The sequence below is a fragment of the Seriola lalandi genome, unplaced genomic scaffold, assembly GCF_002814215.2.
Source record: "Seriola lalandi dorsalis isolate HSWRI2012SDOR001 ecotype SW California unplaced genomic scaffold, Sedor1 jcf7180002054408, whole genome shotgun sequence".
NCBI lineage: Eukaryota > Metazoa > Chordata > Actinopteri > Carangiformes > Carangidae > Seriola > Seriola lalandi.
In genome coordinates, this window is record NW_019524961.1 from 778,388 (window position 1) to 803,318 (window position 24,931).

General features: G+C 38.3%; 3 protein-coding genes across 4 annotated transcripts; 1 reads left to right on the forward strand and 2 right to left on the reverse strand.

Moving 5' to 3' along the window:
- Nucleotides 1–681: 681 nt before the first annotated feature.
- On the reverse strand, nucleotides 682–6,490 carry ciarta (circadian associated repressor of transcription a). 2 transcript variants are annotated; one of them, XM_087175021.1, is made up of 7 exons: nucleotides 6,242–6,490; nucleotides 4,422–4,772; nucleotides 4,240–4,315; nucleotides 4,052–4,130; nucleotides 3,785–3,938; nucleotides 3,115–3,319; nucleotides 682–2,344 (listed from the first exon to the last, which is right to left on the reverse strand). In XM_087175021.1, the coding sequence occupies exons 1-7, from the start codon at nucleotides 6,266–6,268 to the stop codon at nucleotides 2,337–2,339; spliced, it is 900 nt and encodes a 299-aa protein (XP_087031147.1). In that variant the 5' UTR covers nucleotides 6,269–6,490; the 3' UTR covers nucleotides 682–2,336. The 2 variants fall into 2 exon arrangements, with proteins under 2 accessions (XP_087031147.1, XP_023265700.1); XM_023409932.2 differs by having other exon boundaries at nucleotides 682–3,319.
- Nucleotides 6,491–10,438: 3,948 nt separating this feature from the next.
- On the reverse strand, nucleotides 10,439–13,863 carry mrps21 (mitochondrial ribosomal protein S21). Its single transcript, XM_023409925.2, has 2 exons — nucleotides 13,725–13,863; nucleotides 10,439–11,019 (listed from the first exon to the last, which is right to left on the reverse strand). Exons 1-2 carry the CDS (start codon nucleotides 13,805–13,807, stop codon nucleotides 10,839–10,841), a joined length of 264 nt encoding a protein of 87 aa, XP_023265693.1. The 5' UTR covers nucleotides 13,808–13,863; the 3' UTR covers nucleotides 10,439–10,838.
- Nucleotides 13,864–17,368: 3,505 nt separating this feature from the next.
- Nucleotides 17,369–22,211, forward strand: crabp2b (cellular retinoic acid binding protein 2, b). Its single transcript, XM_023409807.2, has 4 exons — nucleotides 17,369–17,550; nucleotides 20,221–20,399; nucleotides 20,735–20,851; nucleotides 21,900–22,211. Exons 1-4 carry the CDS (start codon nucleotides 17,469–17,471, stop codon nucleotides 21,948–21,950), a joined length of 429 nt encoding a protein of 142 aa, XP_023265575.1. The 5' UTR covers nucleotides 17,369–17,468; the 3' UTR covers nucleotides 21,951–22,211.
- Nucleotides 22,212–24,931: the final 2,720 nt, after the last annotated feature.

Genomic DNA, 24,931 nt, shown 5'->3' on the forward strand with positions numbered 1-24,931 from the left:
AGAGAAAAAATTTAAATAAATTTTGCTGTGACCAAGATGTACCTTTAAAACAGCACCAATTATCTCTAATTCACTTCCACATATTGTTTGTCAAGGTACTTGGTAGGTAGGTTGTTGCAAGCATCTTGGAGATCTTGCAGCACAGTTTTTGTGCCTCAGTGTCTTCAGTCTCTTCATGTAATCCCCAACTGACTCCATGATGTTGAGATCAGCGCTTTGTGGGGGCTTGACCATCTGTTGCAGGACTCCTTGTTCTTCCTGTCCCTGTGATAGTTCTTTATGTATGTTCAGATTTTTCAAAACATGCAGTACAGATTCAGTATCTATATATCTGACTTACAGAGCTTAGAGTGTTACACCAAAATAACCACTTTTACGCTATTATAATAAATGAATAAAGTGTATTTTGAGAAAAATATTATTATCATGGACTGGTTACTATTGCATTTAAATCATGCATTATGAAAAAATATTATAATACTCAAATTACCGCTAAAATATACCAGCTATAATCAAAGCTCTGGCTGCTTTATTTAATGTTTAGGTGGCACATGCTAACACATCTTTGAATTAAAGAAAACCTTTAAATTACAAGATAAATAAATTTAGCTTATTTAAAAAAACAATTTAAGTTAAAGAGAAACTTAAGCAGGAAGTGTTACAAAAAAAATCAACAAACACTGCATTTTGATGAACATCATTTGTTTAATGTATAAAAATATGTGCATTTATCAATCAATCACAAGTAATGACAATATTATTATAAGAAACAAAGATATAGCCTTAAACAAAGGACACTAAAAAAATTAAAGACATATCACTGAGGAATAAGATTTTTACTCATCTTTCAGTGTTCTTCTATTTCACAAATGATATTTCACAGATGTGCAACCCAGCACAGCAAAACCTGTACTAGAAGATGCTGTATAATGCAACACTACACTATACCTTTGCTCTCTACCACATGCTTACAATCTTGATTTTAAATGACTTAACCCCAGGCCAATAAAAATTACTAATGTGTGGTGAAGCCTGCAGGATATCTACACAGCAGCACATTTGGTTTGCAATGACATAAGTGGTGAGATGATTATTTTGCTATTGTTAATCAAATAATAAATTGCTGATGTGATTCTAGGTAAGTTTATCATTACTTTTAAGGCTGACTGGTGACAAACTACCAGAGATGAAATGCCATTCAACATGAATGATATCTGATTTAAAATATGGTGGAACAATACCCAAATGCCATCAAAAATAAGTGATGTGTTCAGGAATGGAGTTTTGTTTACGATATCTCAAAGATATTATTAATTGTTCCATAATCAATAGTAAAGCACTTTGAGTGTTACAAATTTTACAACAGCAAGTCAGTGATACAAATCCAAATCACAGAAGCTGTTCTTTGCCCACATAATGACACACTGCATTTGGGGCATTTTGTGTTAGCAATAAAATTAATTGACTTTTTAAGCCTTTCAACTCCACAGTGCCAAAATGAAAGGAGTACAAATAAAACACAAAGAAATTAGAAATATTCCTCCAAAGTCTCTCACTCAAGCACTTGTAAAGCACGTATTCCAGGTGTAACACACGACTAGCTACACAAGTCTGCCGATGGAAACTCTTCTGATGTCAACAGTTTTGACGTTTCCTTATTGTCATCCAAAGTGCAGCTGCATCAAATCTAACTCAAACAGGATCAAATATATTATGCCTGTTTATGCTTCTATAAAAAAAAGTCACTCAAAAGTCACATGTCTAATAAAATATTACATATTCAAGTCTTTCTAATCAAAACAAGTTCACTCACCCGCTACCTTAACCAGCAACTGACACAATGATATCCAGCTGAGCATCTTCCATTTCCTCACCAAACACAGGTGGAGTAGTATTTTCTGTGCAGCACTTTACTGTTTTACCACAAGTGCCACTACACCTTTTCTTATCTACACAGAAACAAAGGGATGTGTGTGTTAACTATATAAAGAAGTAGTGACTGTGAAGTAAGGTGTATTTGATATGATAATGCAGAATGGTTATGTTTGGCAGATTTGGGCGGTAGCTACAAGCATTTACTATACATTACAATCAAGCAGCTGGCAAAAGCTATTTTAACATTCTCAAATGCCTGTGTTTTAAATGTTTTAATGTTTTAATCAACAGTGTTCATGATGGAAATACTTGTCTAACTGCACTAGGGCTGCAACTAACAATTATTTCCACTAAAAATTAAGCTGCCAATTATTTTCTCCATTCGTCTTTTCATTGTTTGGTCTGTAAAATGTAACAAAATAATGAAACATGCTTATAACAAGTAAAACCGATTCAGTCAGTCAGTTTACTATCATATGTGACATAGAGAGAAAAGAGAGAAAAAAAATCATCAGATATAAGAAGCTGAAACAAGTAAATTCATTTTTGTTTTATAAAAATTAATTTAAAGACAACTGACTAATTGTTTCAGTTTAAAACTGTACCAGCGGTCTGTGTTTGCTCACTTGATTGAAAGTGAAAGTGATATCTGCTATTGCTGTGTTTCACAAATGGCATGAAATCTTATACTCAGCGCTGCGTTCCACGGTATGAAAAAATACAAAATAGAGCACAGACCGCTTTAACACATCACACTTGAAAGGATTTTCAGCATTTTTTAACTTAGTAAAAGTCAATGTAGACAACAGTCATACTCTTACAGACAAACAATATATAATTCCTTGTAGTATAGTGCAATAACTCTGGTGTTATCAAAAAGACATTGGATAGTTAGGGGTAAAAGAGAGTCTATCTGGATTTCTCCTCCTCCTCTTCTGGTTTAATGTGGCTTGAAGCCATCACAGACTGGCTCTGCACCTAACTTTATGCTTATGCAATCAAGTCTGCCCTCTGCCTTCACTCTGGCTGGCATGCTGTGTCACCTCCATGTGGTAGCAAGGTCATCTAAGGCCAGCTAAGGTGAGTCATTTGTAGTAACGGTCTCGCTGGAGGACACTGAACTGTCTTGTGTAGCTGGGCTTCCATGAGGGGAGGGCGGGGAAATCTCAGCCTGCTTTTGTCTCTTGCTACATAAATATGTCGGACTGCTTAAAGTGCCAGTGCTGTCTGTAAACTCACGTCCAGTTTTACAGCTGCACCCAGCTGGACCAACTGTTTCTTCCTCTGGAGTTCTCAGTTTTTTAGGTGATCCAGATAGACGTGTGGAAACACTCTCAAATGAAGTTGAATCATGGCAGCTCCCATGTTTTTCTTGTTGACGGTGCTTATGCTTGGTTGGGACATTGCCAGCATGGTGAGGATTTGACCAGCTCAGTTTTCTCTTCTGGAATAGGAAAGTAAGACCATAAGCAACGGTAACAAAACAAGGTCTTAAAGGAAAACTACAGTTTATTACAATTCGAGCTGAGCTGAGTTCTTTGAGATATGAAAGAAAACCCAAGTTGTAATTAACTATAATTTTCTTCTTTTTTTTTTTTAACAGACACAGCTATCAAATACACAGCAAGCCTGGGGAGGTTATATCTTCAGCGCTCTAATAAACATGTTTTTTGTAGTTCCTCCTAATATTTTACTGTAACATTGTTTTTGTTTTCTTGTTATCTTTTTTGTATTTCACTTCACATGGATGTCTGATTGTAAAAAAAAAGCACTATTTTAATAAAAAAAAAAAAAAGGTTTAGCATTGTTATTTTAACTTCTCTGGGTCATGAGGCCCATGGTTTGATTAATGCACACTTGTAAAGTCATTCTCATATGGTAACAAAGGTAACACCAATATGACGCTCACCTTAACTGGCATGTGGAGTTGACTTTGGCACCAGTGTGGTCGAAGTTGGGGAGTGATGGTTTGTTTTGGTGTATCTATGGACTGAAATGCCACCTGAGGGAACCACATTTTTAGCATCATCTCTATCTGCAGCAGATTTTGAAGGTATTTCTCACTGCAGAAAAAGTGTCAAGGAACAAGCATTAATGACAATGCGGTATGGGTATGGATAACAATGACAATTCACTTCTTTCAGAATATTAAGCTTGCCATTTGTTATGGTCTTACCCCATTTCAGGCTTCTGTAGAATTCCAAGAATCCTCTGCAATCTATCGATGGCAACGCTCTGCTGGAAACTGGTTAAACCTGTTAAACCATTCAAACATATAGGCAAGTAGTCAGTTAGGGGGTTAATTAAAGGCTGGCTGCTTTGAAAAGAGATAATAATCTTGTTTGATTTTGCTCTGCCACATACCTTTGTCAAATCGCCCTGTCTTTAGTCCATGCAGAAGCTCAAGCAAAGGACGGATAAACCTGTGCAAATCTGCACACTGAGAAAATAAAGAGAAAATCAAGCTTTACAACTATGACTCATCTGCTATTTTGCTGACAAAAATACTAAAACAAAGAGCTAGGAATCAGTTTAAGGGTTCTCACTTTCTGTGCGAAGGCCAGGTCCCCTGGTGTCGCTGATGATGATACAAATGTGGCAGCTCCAGGAGAAGAGGCAGTGTTGGGATGCTTAATTTCCTCAGGGCAGTGTTTAGACTGGTCGCTCTTACACCTCAAATTCAGCTGATCTGAATGAGCTGGAAAATCAAGATAGTTTTCAGAATATGTGAGTCCTTCGTCAACTGACAGGGACTTTCTTCTTCCACTGTCCCCCTCTCCCTCTGAGAAGAAGTCCGTTTCATCCTCAGTCTGGTCACTCTCACTGAGGACAAAGCTCGAGGTGGAGGGTAGCGAGTCATAAGATGGCCATTTGGAAGAACTTCCTAATGAATTCATCTGTGGAGACAGGAAGATAAGAGTAGAGAAAAAGAGGAGATTTGAATAGAGCTAGTAGGTGGATATTATGCAGCAAAGTAATCATCTCCAAACAGAAGTTCAGTAGATACAGATTTTGGCACTGGGCAAAATCAAACAGGTAGAATGTCTATGAAGATTCTCGGTCATCCAGGTAATGGTCATCCAAGAAAAGTTCGATCAAGGGCAACTTGGTTGTGGATACCTGAAGACATTTCACCTCTCATCCAAGAAGAGTCTTCAGTTCTAACTGACTGATGGGGAGACCCAGGTTTTTTAACAGGTACAAGCAGGTAGGTCTACAGTATTACAAGTTAAAAGGACATATAGTTGCACATACAGTACATTATCATTATACATGAATTTCCCCTAGGGGATAAATGAAGTATCTATCCATCTTCTACATACAACAGGAAATGTGTTGTCTGTGTGTCTTCAAATTGTGCAAATCAAAGCATTAATATCAAAATTTCCATCCCCAAGGTGATTTTTCTTTAAAACATTTCCTACATTTAACGCAATGTAATACTGGCCAAATGAAAGGTCACAATACTTCTGTGCAAATATTTCAGTACTGCTGCTTTTGGAGATGGCTGTTGTTACTTTAAGAAGATACTGACATAAATAATAGTTGAAGATCAATATAAATATGCATATGAAATAAACAGAGACATTCATTTTGCATATTACTTAGTTCTATACTTAATTGTACAATGCATGCTTTAAAGATAAGTAAAGTACTAGCTATTTTACTCCAAAAATACTGTTCTCATACCACAATACTTATATAACTATATGTCAACCAACGCTTTACTACATACTTATGTGTGTCTACAGACCTGGAGTTATTTATATCAGAATCTCAATATTTAGCAAAAGAACCCAAACACAAGCCTTTTGTCAGAACCAGGCAAAAGACAAATGAGAAGTGTATTTGTTGCCAAGAGCTGCCAGTAATGTCCACACTCATTCTCAGCAAATACAAAATAATCGATATGAGGACAAGGCAGATGGTCAACATTGATAGGTTATGACACTGAAAGACAACCACAACTACCTGCACCTATATGACTATACAAATCAACACGTATGTATTAACACGTGTGTGTGTGTGTGTGTGTGTGTGTGTGTGTGTGTGTGTGTGTGTGTGTGTGTGTGTTTGTGTGCTCCAACAGAAATTAGTTGGGTCATCTAAGGGCAGTTTATAAATATATTAAGTGAAGATAAGTCTAAATCGTCTAACTTGTTAGATACATATATTGTGGAAAAACAGCAAATATATTTAAAACTGGTTGCAAGACGGTTGCACATAACCTGCAGAAAATGAATACTAAAAGTTATGAAAAGAAGTGGCTAATAAGACATGATTTGATGTTAAACAATTTAAACGTCGAGTGTGAAAAATAGCCAACACTACCCCAAAACAGAGAAATGTCAGAGAGAGCTCTTACCTTCAAGCGGAGTGGAGCTGGATTCATAAAGACAGGAAAACAAAAGAGCAACGCTCGAGAAGGCACGTCAACGCTTCTTGAACAAGTTGAACAATTTCAAGCCTTACAGAAGCAACTTCAACCAAGCGGACATCTATCTTTGTTGGCATATGTGTGTGCACACAGCGACTACGTTTGTTATCCAGTTACGCTCAGACCCTCCCTGTTGCTTGCATCTCTGCCCGTGTTTCGTTGACTTTGTCAGATTTCCAATCTGCATTAAAAGTACCCATGAAGAGCAACGGTCGCTACACGTGCTGAACAGGCACATATCCGCGATTGGCTGAAGACCGGTTCGATCTTGCCTCATTGGCTCAGAGGCTTGGCCAATCAGCAGCGTTCACAACGTCCGTTGGCTGGTAAATGCGTAGGTCCCACAGCACTCTCAAAGGCAGCACGTGTTGGTGGTGTGGCTGGAAAACGAGGGGAACAGCACGCGGCAGCTGACATCTGTTTAAAATTTTGGGATGCAAATGAGACCTGGTTTAACAGACGTACTGCAACAGTTACTTTATCATATATATGGAAATAATAGCGTCATTACAGGCTGTTGAAAATTGTTTTCATAGACCCTTTTCCTGGTGGTCATGTTTTTTGTTTTTGCTTACCGTTACTGACCCCCCTTTCTCTAAAAAAGACACACCTAGAGAGAGCAGGGGAGATAGGCTATCTGAGCATACAGACACAATATAGGAAAAAGGTTCATGAAAGTTGAACAGAGGCAAGATTTAGGTTTGTCACACAAAGTATAAAACAGTTACATTAGTCTGAAACATCATTATCTGTACAAAAGAGATCCTACTACATGGCTGGATTAATCTCCTAAAGGGCCCCAGGGCAACGATTTGGTGTGGCCCCCACTGACCCCCACAATACATGGCAGTTTAATTATTTCCTCTGGAAACTCAGAAACAAGTTTGATAAGTGAATAATCAGTTTAAAAAAATAACTGGTACCAGCTTTTCAAATGTGAATATTTGCTCCTTTTATACGACAGTATACTCAACGTGTTTGTATTTTTGATAGTTGGTCAGTCAAAATAAAAGATTAGAATATGTTGGATTTTTTGGATTTTTTTTTTTAAACTTTTTTTGACATTTAATAAAGATTTTTTTTAATCGTACAAAAGTTGATTATTAAAGAAAATTATTTTTATTTATCCAAAAAAGATGTATTGATAATAAAGATCATGCCTGCAGTTTTACAGCACTACCTTAGTTTTATGTGTTAATTACTTGACACACTCAAAAAGAAAAAAAACAATTTGATAAAACAAAACTTTAAAACAAACAAGATCAATACGAACTAAAACTCTGAATGTCTTAAAACTAGAATGAACACAGAGTCCCTATATAAGCCAAAGGAAAAAGGCTGAAGGACCATAGTTGATATTGTACTTCCATGGGGCAAATAACTAATCTGCAATTGATCAAAGTATGTAGATCCAAATGATATGAGGATATTCAGGAGTAAACCTGGGGGTCCCTGGTTAGTTGCCCACTTTGCCCTGTTGGTAATGAATCTGTGAGAAAACAACTTGACTTAACTTAGCATCACAACTGCTGACAAGGGCTTCATGGCAGGTAAAACATATAGCATGTACTCTGTTTTTTTTTTTAAATTATTTTTGACAAGACAATGACATGCAAACAAATGCAAATGAAACGGCATGCACATAATCAGCATTTCTGTAACCACTTGCTCAGTTAAAAACTGTGCACTTCCACTGCATTTTTTTATGCCTACAAATGATCAGTGTATCATTCAGAGAGAGGGAGAACTCATCACAAATGTCATATCTTCATTCCATGTGCATCTAGTTGTCTGATTTCCCATGATGTGTTTTAGATCGAACCAAGCATCTGCAAGACATAAATGTCTTATGTGTCCCTGTAGAGTAAAAGAGCACAGCTTTGCCATCAGAAAATCAAGGAATAATATAACATAAAATAAATAAATAAAACACTGACAGGAACAATTTTGTTTGTTTTTGTACTCTAGAAGCTCCAGCTTCTTTCTTGCTCATGCCGAAGTAAATGTGGATAAGACAGGCAGGCTTATGAGACGTGGCATCATAGGCCTATTAGAGCCAGAGACACCAAGCTCAGAATGCATGTCTTACATTGTTACATAATGAGATTGCTATATGCTGTAAGAGTGAATCACTTCTTTTATCACATGCAAAAATAGGATGATGTTACCTGCAGGAGCATGAGGTAATAGCTTGAAAAAAAAAGCTTTTTCCTGTCCAAAAGTAGATGACTATGATTGTAACCACTATTATTTTAAGAATAGTGTGTTACACATGTTGGAGGTATGGCAGAATAAATGGAAAAAGGAGTGTCAGTGAATGCATGACAGGAGCCAAAAAGTTCAGGGTGTGGATGAGTCTGTTTCAGTCTGAATTAATTGTCGTTATCACAAACTGATTTAATTAAAGTCGGATGAAGCTCCAAAGAGCCTATAGAGTTGCTGAGAGCAAAGGTGTGCCCAGGCTTTTAGTGTGACAAGTGGTGGCCAAATAAATGAATATCTAAGTAGTGATATGTTTGAAATTTTCCTCACTCTGCTGTTGATATTTGTCAGTGATAAGTTGACATTTGTCAGGTGGCACTGTGCAGGTGTGAACATTGGGATGGGGCCAGCAAAAACATTTGCACATTTCACAATCATGTTACCGAACACCAGCACTGAATGAACAACCTATGTTACACAGACTATTATATGCTGTATTTTCCCTCATGTTAAAATGATTTTTTTTTTTTTTTTAGATGGTGTTATTATACTATCATGCTATTATTATATCACTATACTATTATAACATATGCTATCTTAATATTATGTAAATAATATATACTTCTGCTCTCATCTACATACTCTTACAGTCTTTTACAGTTAAGAGTGGCACAGTGACTAGAGGGGCAACGCATTATTTATATAGGTTATTATCTATTAACTACATGCAGTAACCATATTGAGATAACTATATTAAGAATGTGTTATTCTTCTTCTACTGTTTATAATCTACTTGGTATTTTTTTCTTGTTTCAATCATGGGTTCCTTTTACTGCTTACATTCATGTACACACAGCATCTTAAATGGCAGTAGTCTTATGCGACGCACCCGCCTTTGTAGTATTGTTTTGTTTGTATGTTGTATGTAAAGTTGTACTGTTTTTAGCACTTTGGTTTGTAAGGAATGACATTTTGTTCAGCCGTATACTGTGTATGTGTATGAATGACAATAAAGTTGACTTGACCTTTACAATGCAACTGAGCCAGACTGAACCTGAGAAACCTTATGTTCTCCCTTTTCTTGTAAAAACCTACATAAAGAGCTTGAACTATCGGATTACTTGCCACTTATATATTTCAAATATGATAAGCTGTTCAGTTCTTAAAAAGGGTCAGAGAACATTTTTTTCCCCCTCTCTCTAGTGTTACGTAGCCATGCAGATAGGTTAAAGGAAATTTTGTCGTAGAAGAATTACATTGAAAAAATTCAACATCATCATCATCCCTGTATCTTTGAAAAATTCACAGAACACAGTCAGCAGCTTTCTTGGGGATTATCTTATACCGGAGGCAGTAATGGGCCTTTAAAGCGGTATCAGAGACAGCAGTCAATCGCTCTGAGTGTAAATTATAGGTAATCTCCCTCAGCCTTTACAATGCCACCCACTGACCGAAGCCACAGGACTAGGAATCAACATGACCTGGGAACTTCAAAGACAAGTGAGCCTGCTGCAAACGTTTACGTTTCCCTGCGTGAGGGAGGCGAGAGCAAGTGCACACATTAAGAACCCCTGTGGTGAAAGCTTGGTTCTGACAGATGTGCATGGCTGATGTGTCTCATTTGTGGGAGTTTGCTGACATCAGTGGACATCTACACCACACTGTGCAGTAGTGACCTTAAATTAATTTACAGCAGGCTGCTGCTGAGCAGAGACTCCTTTCACACAAAAAACAGCTCCTGTATTGTTTGAATTTCCTCCAGCAAATGAGATCACGTCAAACTACTTCCAAAGCTTTTAAGGAGGCAAGGTGACACTTTATACTGTGCCCTACACACATCTGTTTACAGAATATACCACTTTGTCTTTTTTGTTTAAATATAAGTTTAACTGTGATTACTAATACTTTTTCACAGACACAAGATTTTAGGAAAATGTCATATTTATTAGCTTTTTCATCAGCAAGACTGTGTGAGAGGATTCAAAACACAAAATCAACCAAGCGTTCATTAACCTGCTCATTACAACCACTCACAAGTACAAGGATCTTTCTGTCCTAATGTAAGGACTGCAATCAGAATTTAAGAGGGAAAAAAGGGGAAAACAGCACTAAGTGTTGACCAGCAAATGAATCCACATCTTCCAACATGGTCTTTTCTTTTACCGTTAAACAATATGACATCACGAAAGCTGTTATTTTCTGTATTTCCCAAGTTCATTTGGATGTCAGTGACATTGTGTTGATATTGTTTGCTTCCTCCATTTTGCTGGTTCCGTCTCAACCAGTCCATCGATAAAGTCCTGTGTCATGACACTCCATTTTCCTAGCAGCCAAGCCAGGGATCCTCTCTGCTCGTCTTGGAGATAAAGGCAATTTTCCTGGCCATTTCCATGTGGTAGATCCGCCTACAATTCTCAAAGTTCTTCCGCTGTCGCTCTCGACAGGGCTTCTCGAAGTAGCGCTTGCGCTTCACGACATCAATAATCCCCTCCTGAGTTAGGAACCTGGAGTATGTAGAAAGAATGAGTGAATAGCTGGGACTTGAGTTGCAAGACACCACATTCAACAGGTAAAAGGAAGTAGCAGCACAAGTGAGCATTTCTTCTCAACCAATGGATTCTTGATAGGATAAATAATTTCTAGTTTTATAAATCAGAGACAAAAAGGCATTTAAATAATTTTTCTTTAACCTTTTTTATACACCCTGATACCATACATCCATTTCATGATACACTTTAAAGATCCAATCAAACATTTAAATTCTTGAATACTTGAAAATATGTTTTAAACCACTGATTATCACATTTATCAAGTATTTCTTTAGTTAAATCATGAGGTTTACAACTTTTCTTAACAACACATTATGTTACACATAGGGCTAGGCGATATGGCCAAAACTGTTATCAAAATAAAAATTTCTATATCAGTCAAAATCGATATTTATCACTTTAAATGCCACATCGTTATTTCTTTCATGTTTTAAGGCTGATTTTTTTCTCCTGAGTGAAAGTTGAAGAAACCAGAAAGTCAACTGTGGTTTTGAACTGTTCTATTTAGTCAGAACATGACAAACAGCAGAACATTTAAAAACTCTGAGTTGCAAACATTAAAAATATGATAAAATATGCATGATTAAGATCTAAATCCTTTTTACTCAACAAAGTAAACAGAAAATTCTGCAGTGTGGAACTGCACACACGTGACATTTGCTCAGACTGCAAAATAAATATTTAAATAACTAAATAGACAAAGAAGCTTTGCACCTGGCGCTCGTCGAGGGTCCACTAATACTCGTTTGGGCCTGTATGTACTTTCTCTGTGTTCTAATGGGTGATATCGTTTCAAATGATGGATCAGGTTTGTAGTGTTCTTGTCTTTAATGGAACATGTCTGCGGCAGTTTCCAGTGCAGATTGCTGTTTTTATGTCCGACTGTAAATAGCCAAAATATCACCAAACTACCGAAGTGGAGTGGCCTCTCTTGTCAAAGATATCTTCCTCCTTCGAGCTGTGTTCTGCCTTCTCTGTGGTGTCGCTCATTTCGCCTTATTTGCTTACTCCGCTCCAACTTCAAGCCCGTCAGCCACTGCGTGCGTTTGTAAATAATATCACGTGCTGGCCTGCGTTTACGCCTCTCACCGTGCATCCTAACTTGCGCAATGCAGACCTCTATTCCTGCGACATGATTGGCCGTTCGCGATTCATTTGTGGGCTTGCTATAAGCAGGGAAATTAATCATATCGTACATTTATCGAACGTTTTTAATGTTTCTATCGTGGAAAATAATTTTGGGTTAATTATTGCTATCGTTTTATCGCCCCTATCCACTATCTGTCACCACCACTAAGATGCCTAATCCCGATACGTCTTCGGCAAAGGTGGTCTCATCCGAGCCAAAACCAGAACCTACAACAACATCCAAAAGGCTAAAATATGTGGCTTTCACAAAGGATGGCTTGTCCGATTTCCGTGCCTCAGGTATGACAAAACAGCCAACATTGTGTGCTGCATTTATTGCAAAGAGTGCGGCCAAAGCATGGCTGGGAACAGTGCTTTTGTTCGACAAATGCCCTGCTTTATCCACAAAAATCTTACTTCGCCTTCAGCTATTTAACAGCTGTAAATGATGCAGGAAACATTCACGTTACCTGGTGATAATCACAACACAGGCAAACACTGCCTACTTAATAATAAGCCTCATAAACAAACGACTGCCTTAGGGTATGGGTTTTAGCATGACAAAGCAAAACTCAGGTGTAATTAAAGAAAACTGCTTTTGTTGTTTGCTAAGAAGTGTACACTGTGGCCATAACAATGCACATACCGAACACAAGTCATATGTCTGGTCATGTGAGTGTATCACTCACCCACATGTGACGTTATTGTGTGTAAAATAAGTGAGCATACTTTTAGATAAACACATTACTGGATTTGTTAAGTTTCCATGTATCCTCAACTTTTTTCTTGTTAAAGATGGCAGACATGATTTCACCATGTTCACCATGACACCCACATGCAATGGGAAAGGCAAGTTTGGAGCACTTGCAGATGATCATTTTCTTCGTTATGGATCTGCCATGAATGTAATTGTTTTTCTTTTCTGCCAGATTGAGTGCAGGCTTTGTGGGGACAAGTGACTGTGTTGATCAACCATCTGTTGATGGAGGGTTCTAGTCAGAAATGATAATAAAATGAAACACTGCTGTTTGGGTCCGCAGCAGGAGCAGCCGTGCAACTAATTAAAAAAGTTAGTCAGGAACCTTGTATTAGTCAACAAAGAAACCCCATTAAAGCCTGAAATAACCAATGTCAACAATACAATCACATTAGACTGGATGATATTTACATACGATGGAGTTTCTCATTTTCCCTTTTAGATTTTTGAATATGCAATTCAGGTACACGTTATTCAACAACTGCTGCTGCTAGTGCGACCAAATATCCCAACAGTGTTAGAAACATTACTTATGCGGCTACACAGTTTAATGTTATGTTCACATTATTTTATCCACTTACACATGTATCTATACCCCTAAAAACACAAACATACACGTTGAGCCATCTTATACATAAGCAGCGACACCACAGCGCAGCCGCAGCTCTGTGACATTGAGCGGAAGGCTAATGTTAATTTAGCTAACGTTAGCTTGTCATTCCCTGACTAACAACACATTTTATCTCATGGCTTATCTTAAAAACACAACGTTTACCTGTTTAAAGCCGTATATGCGGCATCAACGTTGCCGTTTTCAACCATCACAGTCCGAGCAACGAAGCGAAGGTGCCTCGACATGATGAGATCGGTGCTTGCTCAAGCGACGGCCGTCTGGAAACACCGACTTGTAAAAGGTTCCGTACAAGAAACCCTGCATGAAACAACGCTAGGTGGCGCTTCACTCAACCTTTCTCGTGAGTTACAATGGTCCTGTCCTGTGGTTGGCTGTATATTGTTATTTTTTTTAGAATGAATTACGCAAAGTTTCGATATTTCAAGTAAATTTTCACTTCTATTTAAAGTTGTGCTGTGGGATAAAAACAATAATACTCTATGCCCGCTGTCATTTTTATTTTATCTAATTCATTTTCATTTTCAATGAATTCTTAGCATGTTATTGATAGAGTGTGTGCGTGTGAGGAAAATAAGTTAATTATTCACTTAATTTCCTTTCCAAATGCTTAAATCTCACAGCTTGTATCCCTGGCCACAGCAAATGTGCTGTGCAAAGGTTTTAGGCACTACAAGTAAAGTTAGGATGCTTTTGAAAGCATCTATCTCTTCATGTAATCCCAGACTAACACCATGATGATGAGATTGACTCTATGGGGTCCATACCATCTCTTGCAGAACTCCTTGTTCTTCTTGTCACTGAAGATAGTTCTTAATGACTCTGGTTGTACGTTTGGGGTCATTGTCATGCAGCAGAGTGAATTTTGCCTACTGCATGTGAATGAATGATTGAAAGAAAAGAAAGACCAACAAACACCCTGGTGTCTTTAGCACAGAGAACCAAACCGAAGCTATCATAGTTTACATAAAGGGAATTATGAAGGAACTACATCTGTGGTCATGGGGACAGGGACAGGGACAGTGGTGTCCAGTGTTATCCTTTCATCGGGGCCATTCTCCTCTTCCTCTTCTCATCCCTGAGTTGCTGAGGTCAGCCAGCGGTGAATGGTGGCCTGGATAGTAATTTCTAATGTGCAATTAAAAGTGCTTTTATTATGTCCTTTCTCGACATAAAATACAAGGCTAATTCCCATGTTACTGTAACTCGATATGGTATTGTGTCTGCATGGTGCCACAGACAGGAATGCTGAGACAACTTGCACAGATAACATCATGATGCATGAATGCACTGCATCATGTTTCCAGACCTGATGACATATTCTTGGCAGTGAGTGGGCATGTGTGTGAAAGAGTGTGAGAAAGAGAGAACAGAGTATAACATAAAAAAAGGTATGTATTGATGGGTTTTATTTTACTTGGGGTGTTATGATCAAATAGCCTACATCTCACTGACAATACCTGAGGTAAAATGTATTCAAAAACTATTATTCATTTAGTATTCAACTTTAACTCAAGTTATCATTTTACTTAGGCAAGCCTGAGTTTGTTCAATATATTTGAAAAAAATGAAATAAAGACTTCACTATTCCAGTTTCAACTGAACATTCTGTTGCTATAGCAACCGCTACTGACAGTGTTCCAACTGAAGAATAATTGACATTTTTACATTTTGTTGACCAGAACCTTTTATCCACTCTCTAATTGCCATTGCCATACATGTAATTACCTATAGCTACTCTCTTCTTATGGTAATTTGTCACTATTGTTCATGATTTGAAATATTAAATCAGTTTTTCCTTCGTGATTATTGCTAACCAAATTAGCTATTCTGTTAGCTGCCTGAAGCTAATGTGTTGCTCACATTACAATAGTACATTTCACTACTGCTCATTCCAGAAAGGTCACTGCCAGGAAACATGTTATTTAGGGTATTTTGTTTATCAAATGGACAATGAATTGTAAGTTTCCAATGGCGGTAGTGCTAGCAACATGGCTACTGCTATCAGCCTAGCTAGTGTTTGTGACATTCTGATATTAGATTAGATTAGATTAACTTTATTAATCCCACAACTGGGAAATTCATTTACCACAGCAGAAAAATAAACATCTATAGAATAAACATCTATGGAAATATACATCTAAAATACACCAAATATACACTAATAAATACAATATACACAATAAACACGATATGCACATAGTAGTAGAAATATTGCTAACTGAATGTTGGTTTTGACAAAATTATCATCCCTGATGTGACAAAATTGACAAAATCAATCCAAACGTAGATGGTGTCATTATTCTATAGCCAAAATCAACATTTACTTCATAGTAGTTAAAAGAAAAAGGTTGTCTATTGTCACTGTAATGTATTAAATTAATTTAGTGTTAGCTTTTGTGACTCATTCTACTTTTACTTTTGTGGACTCTGCATGTATGTTTATCAAATATATAAATGTATTGTACTTTCCATGGGGATTTAATGTTGATGTTTGCCATGAGGGACAGTGTCACTAATTTGACAAATCTGAATCTCAACCTCTGTCATTAAATGTGTTGTGTTTTATCTAATATGGTTTCCCAATTTTTTCCAGTAAGATCTTCCATCTTTACTGAAAGTGTGTATATCTTTTATTTTTTACACCTTAATTTTTCTTTTTTTTGTCCCAATTAGGCAAACTTGATTTTGAAAGTAAAAAAAAGATTCACTTTGGTTGTTGTATCAGTCACTTCTTTAACAATGCCAGCAATTCTGATCCAGCTCAGTTCAAATTCAAATAATTCAGTTTCAGTTCGTACAGTAACACATTACAAACATGTGTTATGCATTGTTCATGTAAATATAATAATAATAATGTAAGATCATTATTGACATTACAGTGTAAAATATATTCAATTCATGTTTCAGGAATATTAAAATTGAAGAATTTCAGCTTTAGCAGAATATATTTGTGCATAAATTACAGACACAGAGTTCACATGTAAAGTGAACAGTGATTCAGAGTGCCTGACTGAGAAGGTAAACAGTGTCTTATGTTTCTGTTTGTTTCCAAACATCGCATGGAGCCCTAATGACATGTAACCTGCCACTGTCCAGTTCAGATAAAGACAGGATGAGATGGCCACATGAGTCAGCGTTGGGAAATGAAAGTGATACCCTATTGTGCTGTTTGATTAAACTGGCTTTGTATTTCCTCTCTCTTAAATTTGAACTGTGGAGTGAAAATGCTGATGGCACTTTCCTGGATGGATGCCTCCAGCTGGATGTCTTATCTTCTGCCCTTTCATTACCAGCTTTCCCACCCCCCACTCTCACACATTAACCCTGATATCTGATTGCACATTCCATATCTCAGAAAACTTAACACATGATTTCAGTTAGACTGTTTTTAATATATATATATATATATATATATATATATATATATAAATATCGGCTTTTTAATTTTTTTTTGTATTCCATTGCTTACTTTACTTACTTTGTTATTTTCTCGACTTCTTGTCAAATAACTGGGACTAACATTGCACCAGCCTATAAAACAATTAACACCTTTCCTTATTATCGGAGCCGGCTACTCATCGACATCAAAGGACTTACTGGAAGTGCATTTTCCAGCTCGTATCCAAATCTTTCACCATGCTGACAGAGCTGGAGGGTACAGCAGGAGTCAGGGGGAAAGTCCCTCCCTGCCACCGGCCTCTGTATTGGCTGTTTCAGCATCAGATCCTAGGCGAGCTGTCAGCCAATGGATGGAGGCGCAGATGCAGGCAGAGGAGGCGGCTTTACAAACTGGGGTAACGGGAGGGACAGACATCTACCGGAGAGGCTGCGGTCAGAGTCGACTTCTTATCTGCTGAAATCATTTCTGCAGCTGCTTGTATTGAAATGGAGAAGAAAGTCACAGATTTCTCAGGAAAATGGAAAATGAAGTCTTCGGAAAATTTCGAGGAACTTTTGAAAGTGCTGGGTGAGTAATTTATGTAGCCTAAACGTATAAATAGACTATAGGCCTCCTTTTACTTCGCTTGCTGAAAGTGTTCAATAAAGCTGTCGCTCTGACCTGAAACCGTTTCTAACACAAGATGAGGCTGCACTCCACTTTTTCCAAAATGCCTTACATGAAAAACTTCTCAAACTTTGATGCAAGTTTATTGTCAAGCTGCATATTGTTTATCTGGTTTATCATCAATCATTTAGGTGCATTGTTAAAATGCAAAAAAAAAAAGATAAAGGAAGGAAAGGGATGCATCTCCCTTGCAAAGACCCGTCAATCATTTTGTCAGTGGCGTAATCAGCTGGAAATCCACTTGGCTTAGAGGTCAACTGGAAAACCGAAGTGGTCTGAAGTGACTCTCTGTGGTTAAATTGGTTTGCTCCTGCCCTGCTCACCTATGTTCCTGAGAATGTGTCTTGTTAAGGTACATGAGGCTGAACAGGTTCCAGTTATAAGTCCTCTTCGGGGAGAACAGGAGAGAGAGGTCAGACGAGGGCCAGCCAGTGGCATCCATTAAAAATCTGAAGACAAATAGCCTGTGGAGGAATGTTAGATTAGACTCATCTGAAGCAGGGTCCTCCTCATGCGGTTGTAATTAGAGCCAGTGTAAACGGAACTAAGCCTTGACATGGGCCCCAGCAGCCAGTCGGCTCTGAGAACGACTTTCCTTCACTGCCCTGGGCCTCCCTGACCCAATCTATCGCTGTGTGTGTGTGTGTGTGTGTGTGTGTGTGTGTGTGTGTGTGTGTGTGTGTGTGTGTGTGTGTGAGAATGTGTGTGTGTGTGAGAATGTGTGTGTGTTGCCTCTGTTAGTACCACTGCATGAGCAAATATGGTCTGAACCTGAATCAGATTTGTCAGATCGTCCTGATCCCTCTGAGGCCAGTCCAGCTCACATAAATAATCACAGGCAGGTTACATTTGTTTTACATTTATTAAACATCACCTCACATCCCTACTGACCCCAGACATAGATGTTGATATAAGCTATTTCTATTAGTTTCAACCAAGTTGTACTTTGCACATCACTATTTTTTTTCCTACAGGTTATACCTCTCTGTTGAAAATCATTTTTTCTCTTGCTGCATAAATCCATAGATGAATTATAGGTAGGCCCATGGGCCCTGCATGGGGACCCCCTAACCCCTTGGGCCCAAGAGCCTACCGGCTAAGGCCCAAGGGCCCAAGGGGTCAGGGAGCCCCAGGGTCAGAACCTCTGTTTGAAGTGACTTAACATTTCTTGTTGGAAAGTCAATCAAACGACTACAGAGACAAAAAAGATTTTTTTTTCAAAAACAACCACAAAGAGATGCAAAATGTCAACAACAAGAGGCAAAGATACAATAAAGACACACAAAATTGTTACAAAATGACCACAAAGATACTTAAAAACACCACAAAGACACACAAAATGACTACAAAGTGATGCAAAACAAGCACAAATAGAGGCAGAATGACTACAAAGATGCAAAACTACTACAAAATGACCACAGAGACTCAATGTGAACAAAAAATGACCACAAAGAAAGGACCACAAAATACAACCAAAAAAAAAAGACACAAAACAACCATGAAGAGTCGCAAAATGGCTACATATTTACATCTCTTTTAGTAAGGGGTAAGGGGTTCATGCATAAATCACATACTCTATAGCTGTCTTTAAATATCACCATCAATCATCCCAATGAAGGAATTGCAGTAGCTTTCTTTTCACCTCCACGTCAGGCAGAAACATTTTTTTTTTGCAGCAATGAAAAGATGAGCTCTAAAGGGGTAAAAAAGTTTTGGCTGACAGCAAGTTGAGTGGATAATCACTGACTTTACGTTTTGTAACTTTGGTGGTCCTTGTTTCTGCACCTCAGATAGTCAAGAATGTGTTTTTCTTCTGTCATTTTTCCAATATGCCTTTAACAGTGTCACACTAATTAGTGGTTTAAAGGACCATACCAGTGGTTTTGCATGCCATCCATCCATCAGTCCATTAGATATACTACTCATCCTTTGAGGGTCGCGGGGGTCTGGAGCCAATCCCAGCTGACATTAAACAATCCAGCAAATCACATATGCTCTACATTACTGGCAACCGTTTGCTGAAGCATACCATAAATTCTGACTTGAAAAAAAGAAATTAATCAAAATGAACATTTCTTTCCTTCTCTTTTTTGGTTTAAAAAAGTTATGTTATTATTGTGTGGCAATGCAGCAGCACAGTCTGTTTTTGTAGGCTGCCAAAAAAAGCATCGCATTCATAACTTTTGTTCAAGGAAAACCGAACCGAGGAGACACATAATAAGCAAATATGGGCATTGTGAAAAGAAGGGATGAATTTGGCTGTAGTTGCTGTGTGGCTGGTGACTCTCAAACTATCAGATGACATAGTTTTACTGAACACCAAGCAAAGAAAATCTTTCCCTGCTTGTTGCTGCATTACCACATAGTGATCATGTAACATTCTCAGTCTCCAAGACTCCTGCACATTTATACTACTGGTCAAAGTTTCACTGTTTGGGCTACAATATTTAAAACCCCTGGTATGCTTCTTTATTCACAGCTGTACATTCTTTCCACCCATCACAAACCAACCCAGGTGGGACTTTCACCACAGCTGCCAGTTTAATATTTCTTCTGTTTGTGTGTGGTCAGGTGTGAACGTGTTCCTGAGGAAGATTGCAGTGACTGCCGCCTCCAGCCCGGCAGTGGAAATCACCCAGCAGGGAGAGAGTCTGTCCATCAAGACATCCACCAGCGTCCGCACCACCCATGTCTCCTTCACCGTGGGTCAGTCCTTCAATGAGACAACAGTGGATGGACGTCCCTGCACGGTTCGTGCTCCTTTACTTCCCTTATAAAAAATCTTGTATAATGTCAATACATGCATACCAGCATTTGGCCAAGGACAGCACAACTAGCCACAATTCTGCACAGACGAAACATATGGAAATAATTTCAGTGCAACTCCAGAGTCAGTCCTGGTGATAGTGCGTGGATCTGTTGTTGAGTCAGTGGTGAAGGACAGACCATAAAAATGTTCTGACGTGCGCCTATTGGCACACCGAGCTCCAGATATGATGAGACACACGCTCATAGTAACTTCATAGTGTCCAAAGCACTTAAATTATGTCAGTTTTTAATATTCTTCTTCTGCGAATCCCTGCAGAGTCTTCCAAAGTGGGAAACAGACACTAAGATCAGCTGCGAACAGGCTTTACAGAAAGGTGATGGGCCCAAGACGGCGTGGACCCGAGAGCTGACCAATGATGGAGAACTGATACTGGTAATTACTTGTGTAGAGCAGACACTAAAACTTAACGACTAGTCTTAGAGCTTTTAAGTATTCAAAAGTTACCACTCTTACTTATACTTTATATCGCTTATTTAAAAGAGATACATAACAAATTAAAAAAAGACTAAGAGTCTACAGTTCTGCGAGCAGTTCAGTGAAGGTATACTTAAGCACAGCAGTGCTGTGAGCAAATGTTAAATGCTAATATCAGCATGTTAGCAGGCTGGTGTCACTTGTTCACAAAATGTTCCAAATATGTAACACAGCAAAAAATAGCAGACCGGGTTACTTAAATGATACTACAAGGATAGCAGTCGGGGTAACCATCCTGGAATTATCCAGGAACACTTCCAAGTAAAATGAATGGGTAGTTTTTGCCTGTTTTTTCCTTTCTACAAGGTATTGTACAAATCCTGCATCGTCACATTTTGCTTAAAACTGCAAGTGTCAACCTCATGGTGATGCTAGACAAAAAGTCACCAAAGTCGGTCAGATTCATCCACTGAGGTCCATGAATGTCTGTACAAAGGCCCAGTGTAACTCAGTCAACAGTTTTTGAGACATTTCAGTCTGGACCAAAGTGGTGGATTGATCAACATTGCTTTCACTTGAACAATGCTGCTAGTGTGGCCAGAAATATCTGGCTGTTGTTTATCATTCTTCTGCATGATACTTGTGCTTTCTCTTTTGCTCTGTAGTTCACCAGAAAACCAACTGACCATTTGACCACTTACCTTCTGGGAAAAGAAATTTAAAGGAAAAAAAAAAATGAACAACTCATCTGCAAGTTGGAGGGTCTTTCTCCTGAGTCTAAGAGTCTAAGAGCTAATTAAAAAAACGTGTCATGTTTAAGGAGGATTTTCCACAGCCTGGCAACTAAAACTCTAAATCATGTTTATTTCAATGATTAATAAAGCATTATCTATTATTCATCATTATTCATCATTTATTAACTAACATTTAACCCAGTATAAAGGATGCCTCTTGATAACAGGGTACCAAAAACTTAAACTGTCTTTTTGTTGCTGTTTTCTTTCAGACAATGACCGCCGGGGATGTTGTCTGCACCAGAGTTTATGAGAGGGAATGAGGACACGTTTTCCAAGACTGTCATACAATACTCCTGTTTTGTTTCTCATGCATGGTTTACATTTACTCGCCTAGTTTTCTTCTTTTTCATCCTACTTGCAGCCAGTCAGATGTTGGTCAGATTTTGCTGAAACAATCCAATAACACCAAAGCTAAATGTACTTTTTATGTATCATATAGAAATGTCACACATTCCTTTTTTAAAGCTATATTGCTGTGTCTAAAGCCTTTCTTAAGATGTTAATAAACTGTTTTATATGAATTTACTGTTTGATGATTCCTTTCCAAACACTCATTCTTTATGCTGCCTCCTCCCTGCACCTCATATTCCCATGTCAACCATCTGCATATCACTTTACATCACTGTCTGCCATTCATTCTCTGAATACGCTGATTATTCCACACCCTTTCCCCCTCCATCTTTCCATTTGAAATCCAGTACCTTGTCCTCTGTGTGCTCTCTGTCATCATAGCTCACTACAATATGTACTTAAAATTACTTTAAAAAAACCCCCAAAGACAATTCATATTTTATAAACTCTGCTTTGAGAGACATTTTGGCAAAGACAGGGAGGGAAATGGGGAGTGGAAAGGAAAATGAGGGCGGGAAACAGGGAGGGCAGCCATAAGAAAATGATTTCATAGCATCAGGAGACGGTTCTACTTCTTATTCTCCCCTTCCCAGCTGCACCTACTTACAGTATGAGCTCAATAAAAATCCCCCCACCCCTTTACTCTGGCTTTGCACAAAGTGTTAAGTGATTCCTCTTACACTGTGCAGGCAGATTTCCAGCTGTCCTCTCTCAAAACCCACTTCTCAACATAATTAATGCAAAACAAAACATGCAAACAAACTGAAATGTGAAGAGAGAGCGCCATCAGCGAAAAATGACAGATTTACCAGTTTTCATAGTCCCTAAAGTCTGGACTTTACGCAACTAAAACTCAACACCATAGTTCAGTCTGAGACAGACTTCACCTTGCTGTGAAAAATGGACATGGAGAGACGGGGGTCTCACAGGCACTTCCTGAGGAGAGTACTGCTTTGGTTCACAGGCAGTGATGGTTTTTCCAGGTTTTCAAACAGTATGTAGACAAGCGCCCCTGTGAAATGCTTCCCAGTTTATACACACAGTGCTGAGCAAGCAGCATGAGCACTGGGTATGAACCCTCTCGAAAAACAGTGGGGAAGTGTGTGTGTGTGTGTGTGTGTGTGTGTGTGTGTGTGTGTGTGTGTGTGTGTGTGTGTGTGCGTGTCGGCATCAGTAGTTGAAAAAGTACCAATGCAACAATGTAAAAATACTCCATTGCAAGTGAAAGTCCTGCTTTCAACATTTTACTTAAAGTACAGCAGCAAAATGTACTTGAAGTATAAAAGTAAAAGCACTTGTTCTGGCTGATGCATTATTACTGTGTGTCATCATTAGATTGCCAATACTGATGGATGATGCAATAAATACAATCAGGTGAGTCATTAATGATTAATGTAGCAAGAAAGAAGAAAGAAAAGTTCTGACACAAATTACTCACTTGGACTATTTGCTGTGTGAACTATTGGATGATTTGGTCTTTTTGAACAATTATTTAAATTAGGTCATCTGACAAGTTATGAGGGAAGTCTCTCTTTGGTGTATATATATATATATATATAAAAATTTTTGTAAAATCTTAATAAGTAAATGATAGCTATCAAATAAATGTATTGCAGGAAAAAGTGCAACATTTGCATCTGAAATTTGAGGGAGTAAAAGCACCTCAGAATACTTCTTGAGTACAGTATTTGAGTAAATGTACTGTACATAGTCACTTTCTACCACTGATCTGCAAACAGCTTGTGTCTGCATGAAAGGAGACAGGAAAGATTATGTGTGACCAAGTATGTACGGCTTACACAACTTCACCCATCACGTACATGCTTTTATGGCTTCCAGGCAAGTATGTTTTTCAATGGTCTCAGTAGAAACCCAATTTATTGTGTAACCACTCATCAAAACCGCAGCACTTGAACTGCACTCTGGAGGGGATGGAAAGTTCCTCCCCATTTGCACAATAAGAAAACCTGCATTGCACACATGCATACAAATATACAAGATGCCTGATTCTGTCTAAATGACCCCTTTGACTAATGGTTGTTAGCCTCACAGGAGCAGTATAAACCACCCAGTCCCTCCTTGTTAGCTAGGTCACTTTCCAACACAACTGTTGTGCCAGTTCATTCCTCAGGCAGTGATGTCATGAAGCCTTGCGTTGCTCGATTGGCTAAGGAATGCTGCGGTTTTAGGACCGGGAGGCAACCAAGTCCATTTGAATCTGGGCCATCTGGACCAATCATGACAGGGTCCATTAGAGGAAATGATGAGTCACAGGAGTCAGCTGACAAACACAGATGCTGCTGGATGAGGCTATAAAAGCAAATGAAGCGAAGCCTGGCATGGTGATGTATGCTACTTCAGCTGCAACAGCCAAACTAAAAAAGCTTTCATCATTAATTATTTGATCTATTGAGGGTCAAAAGGACCACTCATTCTTTGCTATCCGTGACGCATCCATTTCCACTGCATCACCCCCATGTTTGTTTGTGGTTCTTCATGGTTGACTTGATCTTTAAATGACACTTTATTGGTGGTGATACGAAACAGACCTCCCCCTTACTACTCAGGTCAGTATTTTACACACCAGTTCAACACCTTTACAATCAATCTCAACAATCTCAAACTCTGATCATGCCTGGACCCCTAATTTAGGCAACACAGACTACAAACTACTCCCACCACTTGTCAGGTCAACAGATTATTATTAATTTTATTTTGACTTAAAACTCTATGTTTATAGTCTCTTTTGTGATGACAAATATGTTAACTAACAAACATGAAACCAATGGCACATTTTGTTTGAACTCTATTATCTCAATATTGCACCTTTTGTTGTCCTTATTGCACATTTTCTTCCAATGTCTTGTGACAGTTTTATGACGCTTGTCGC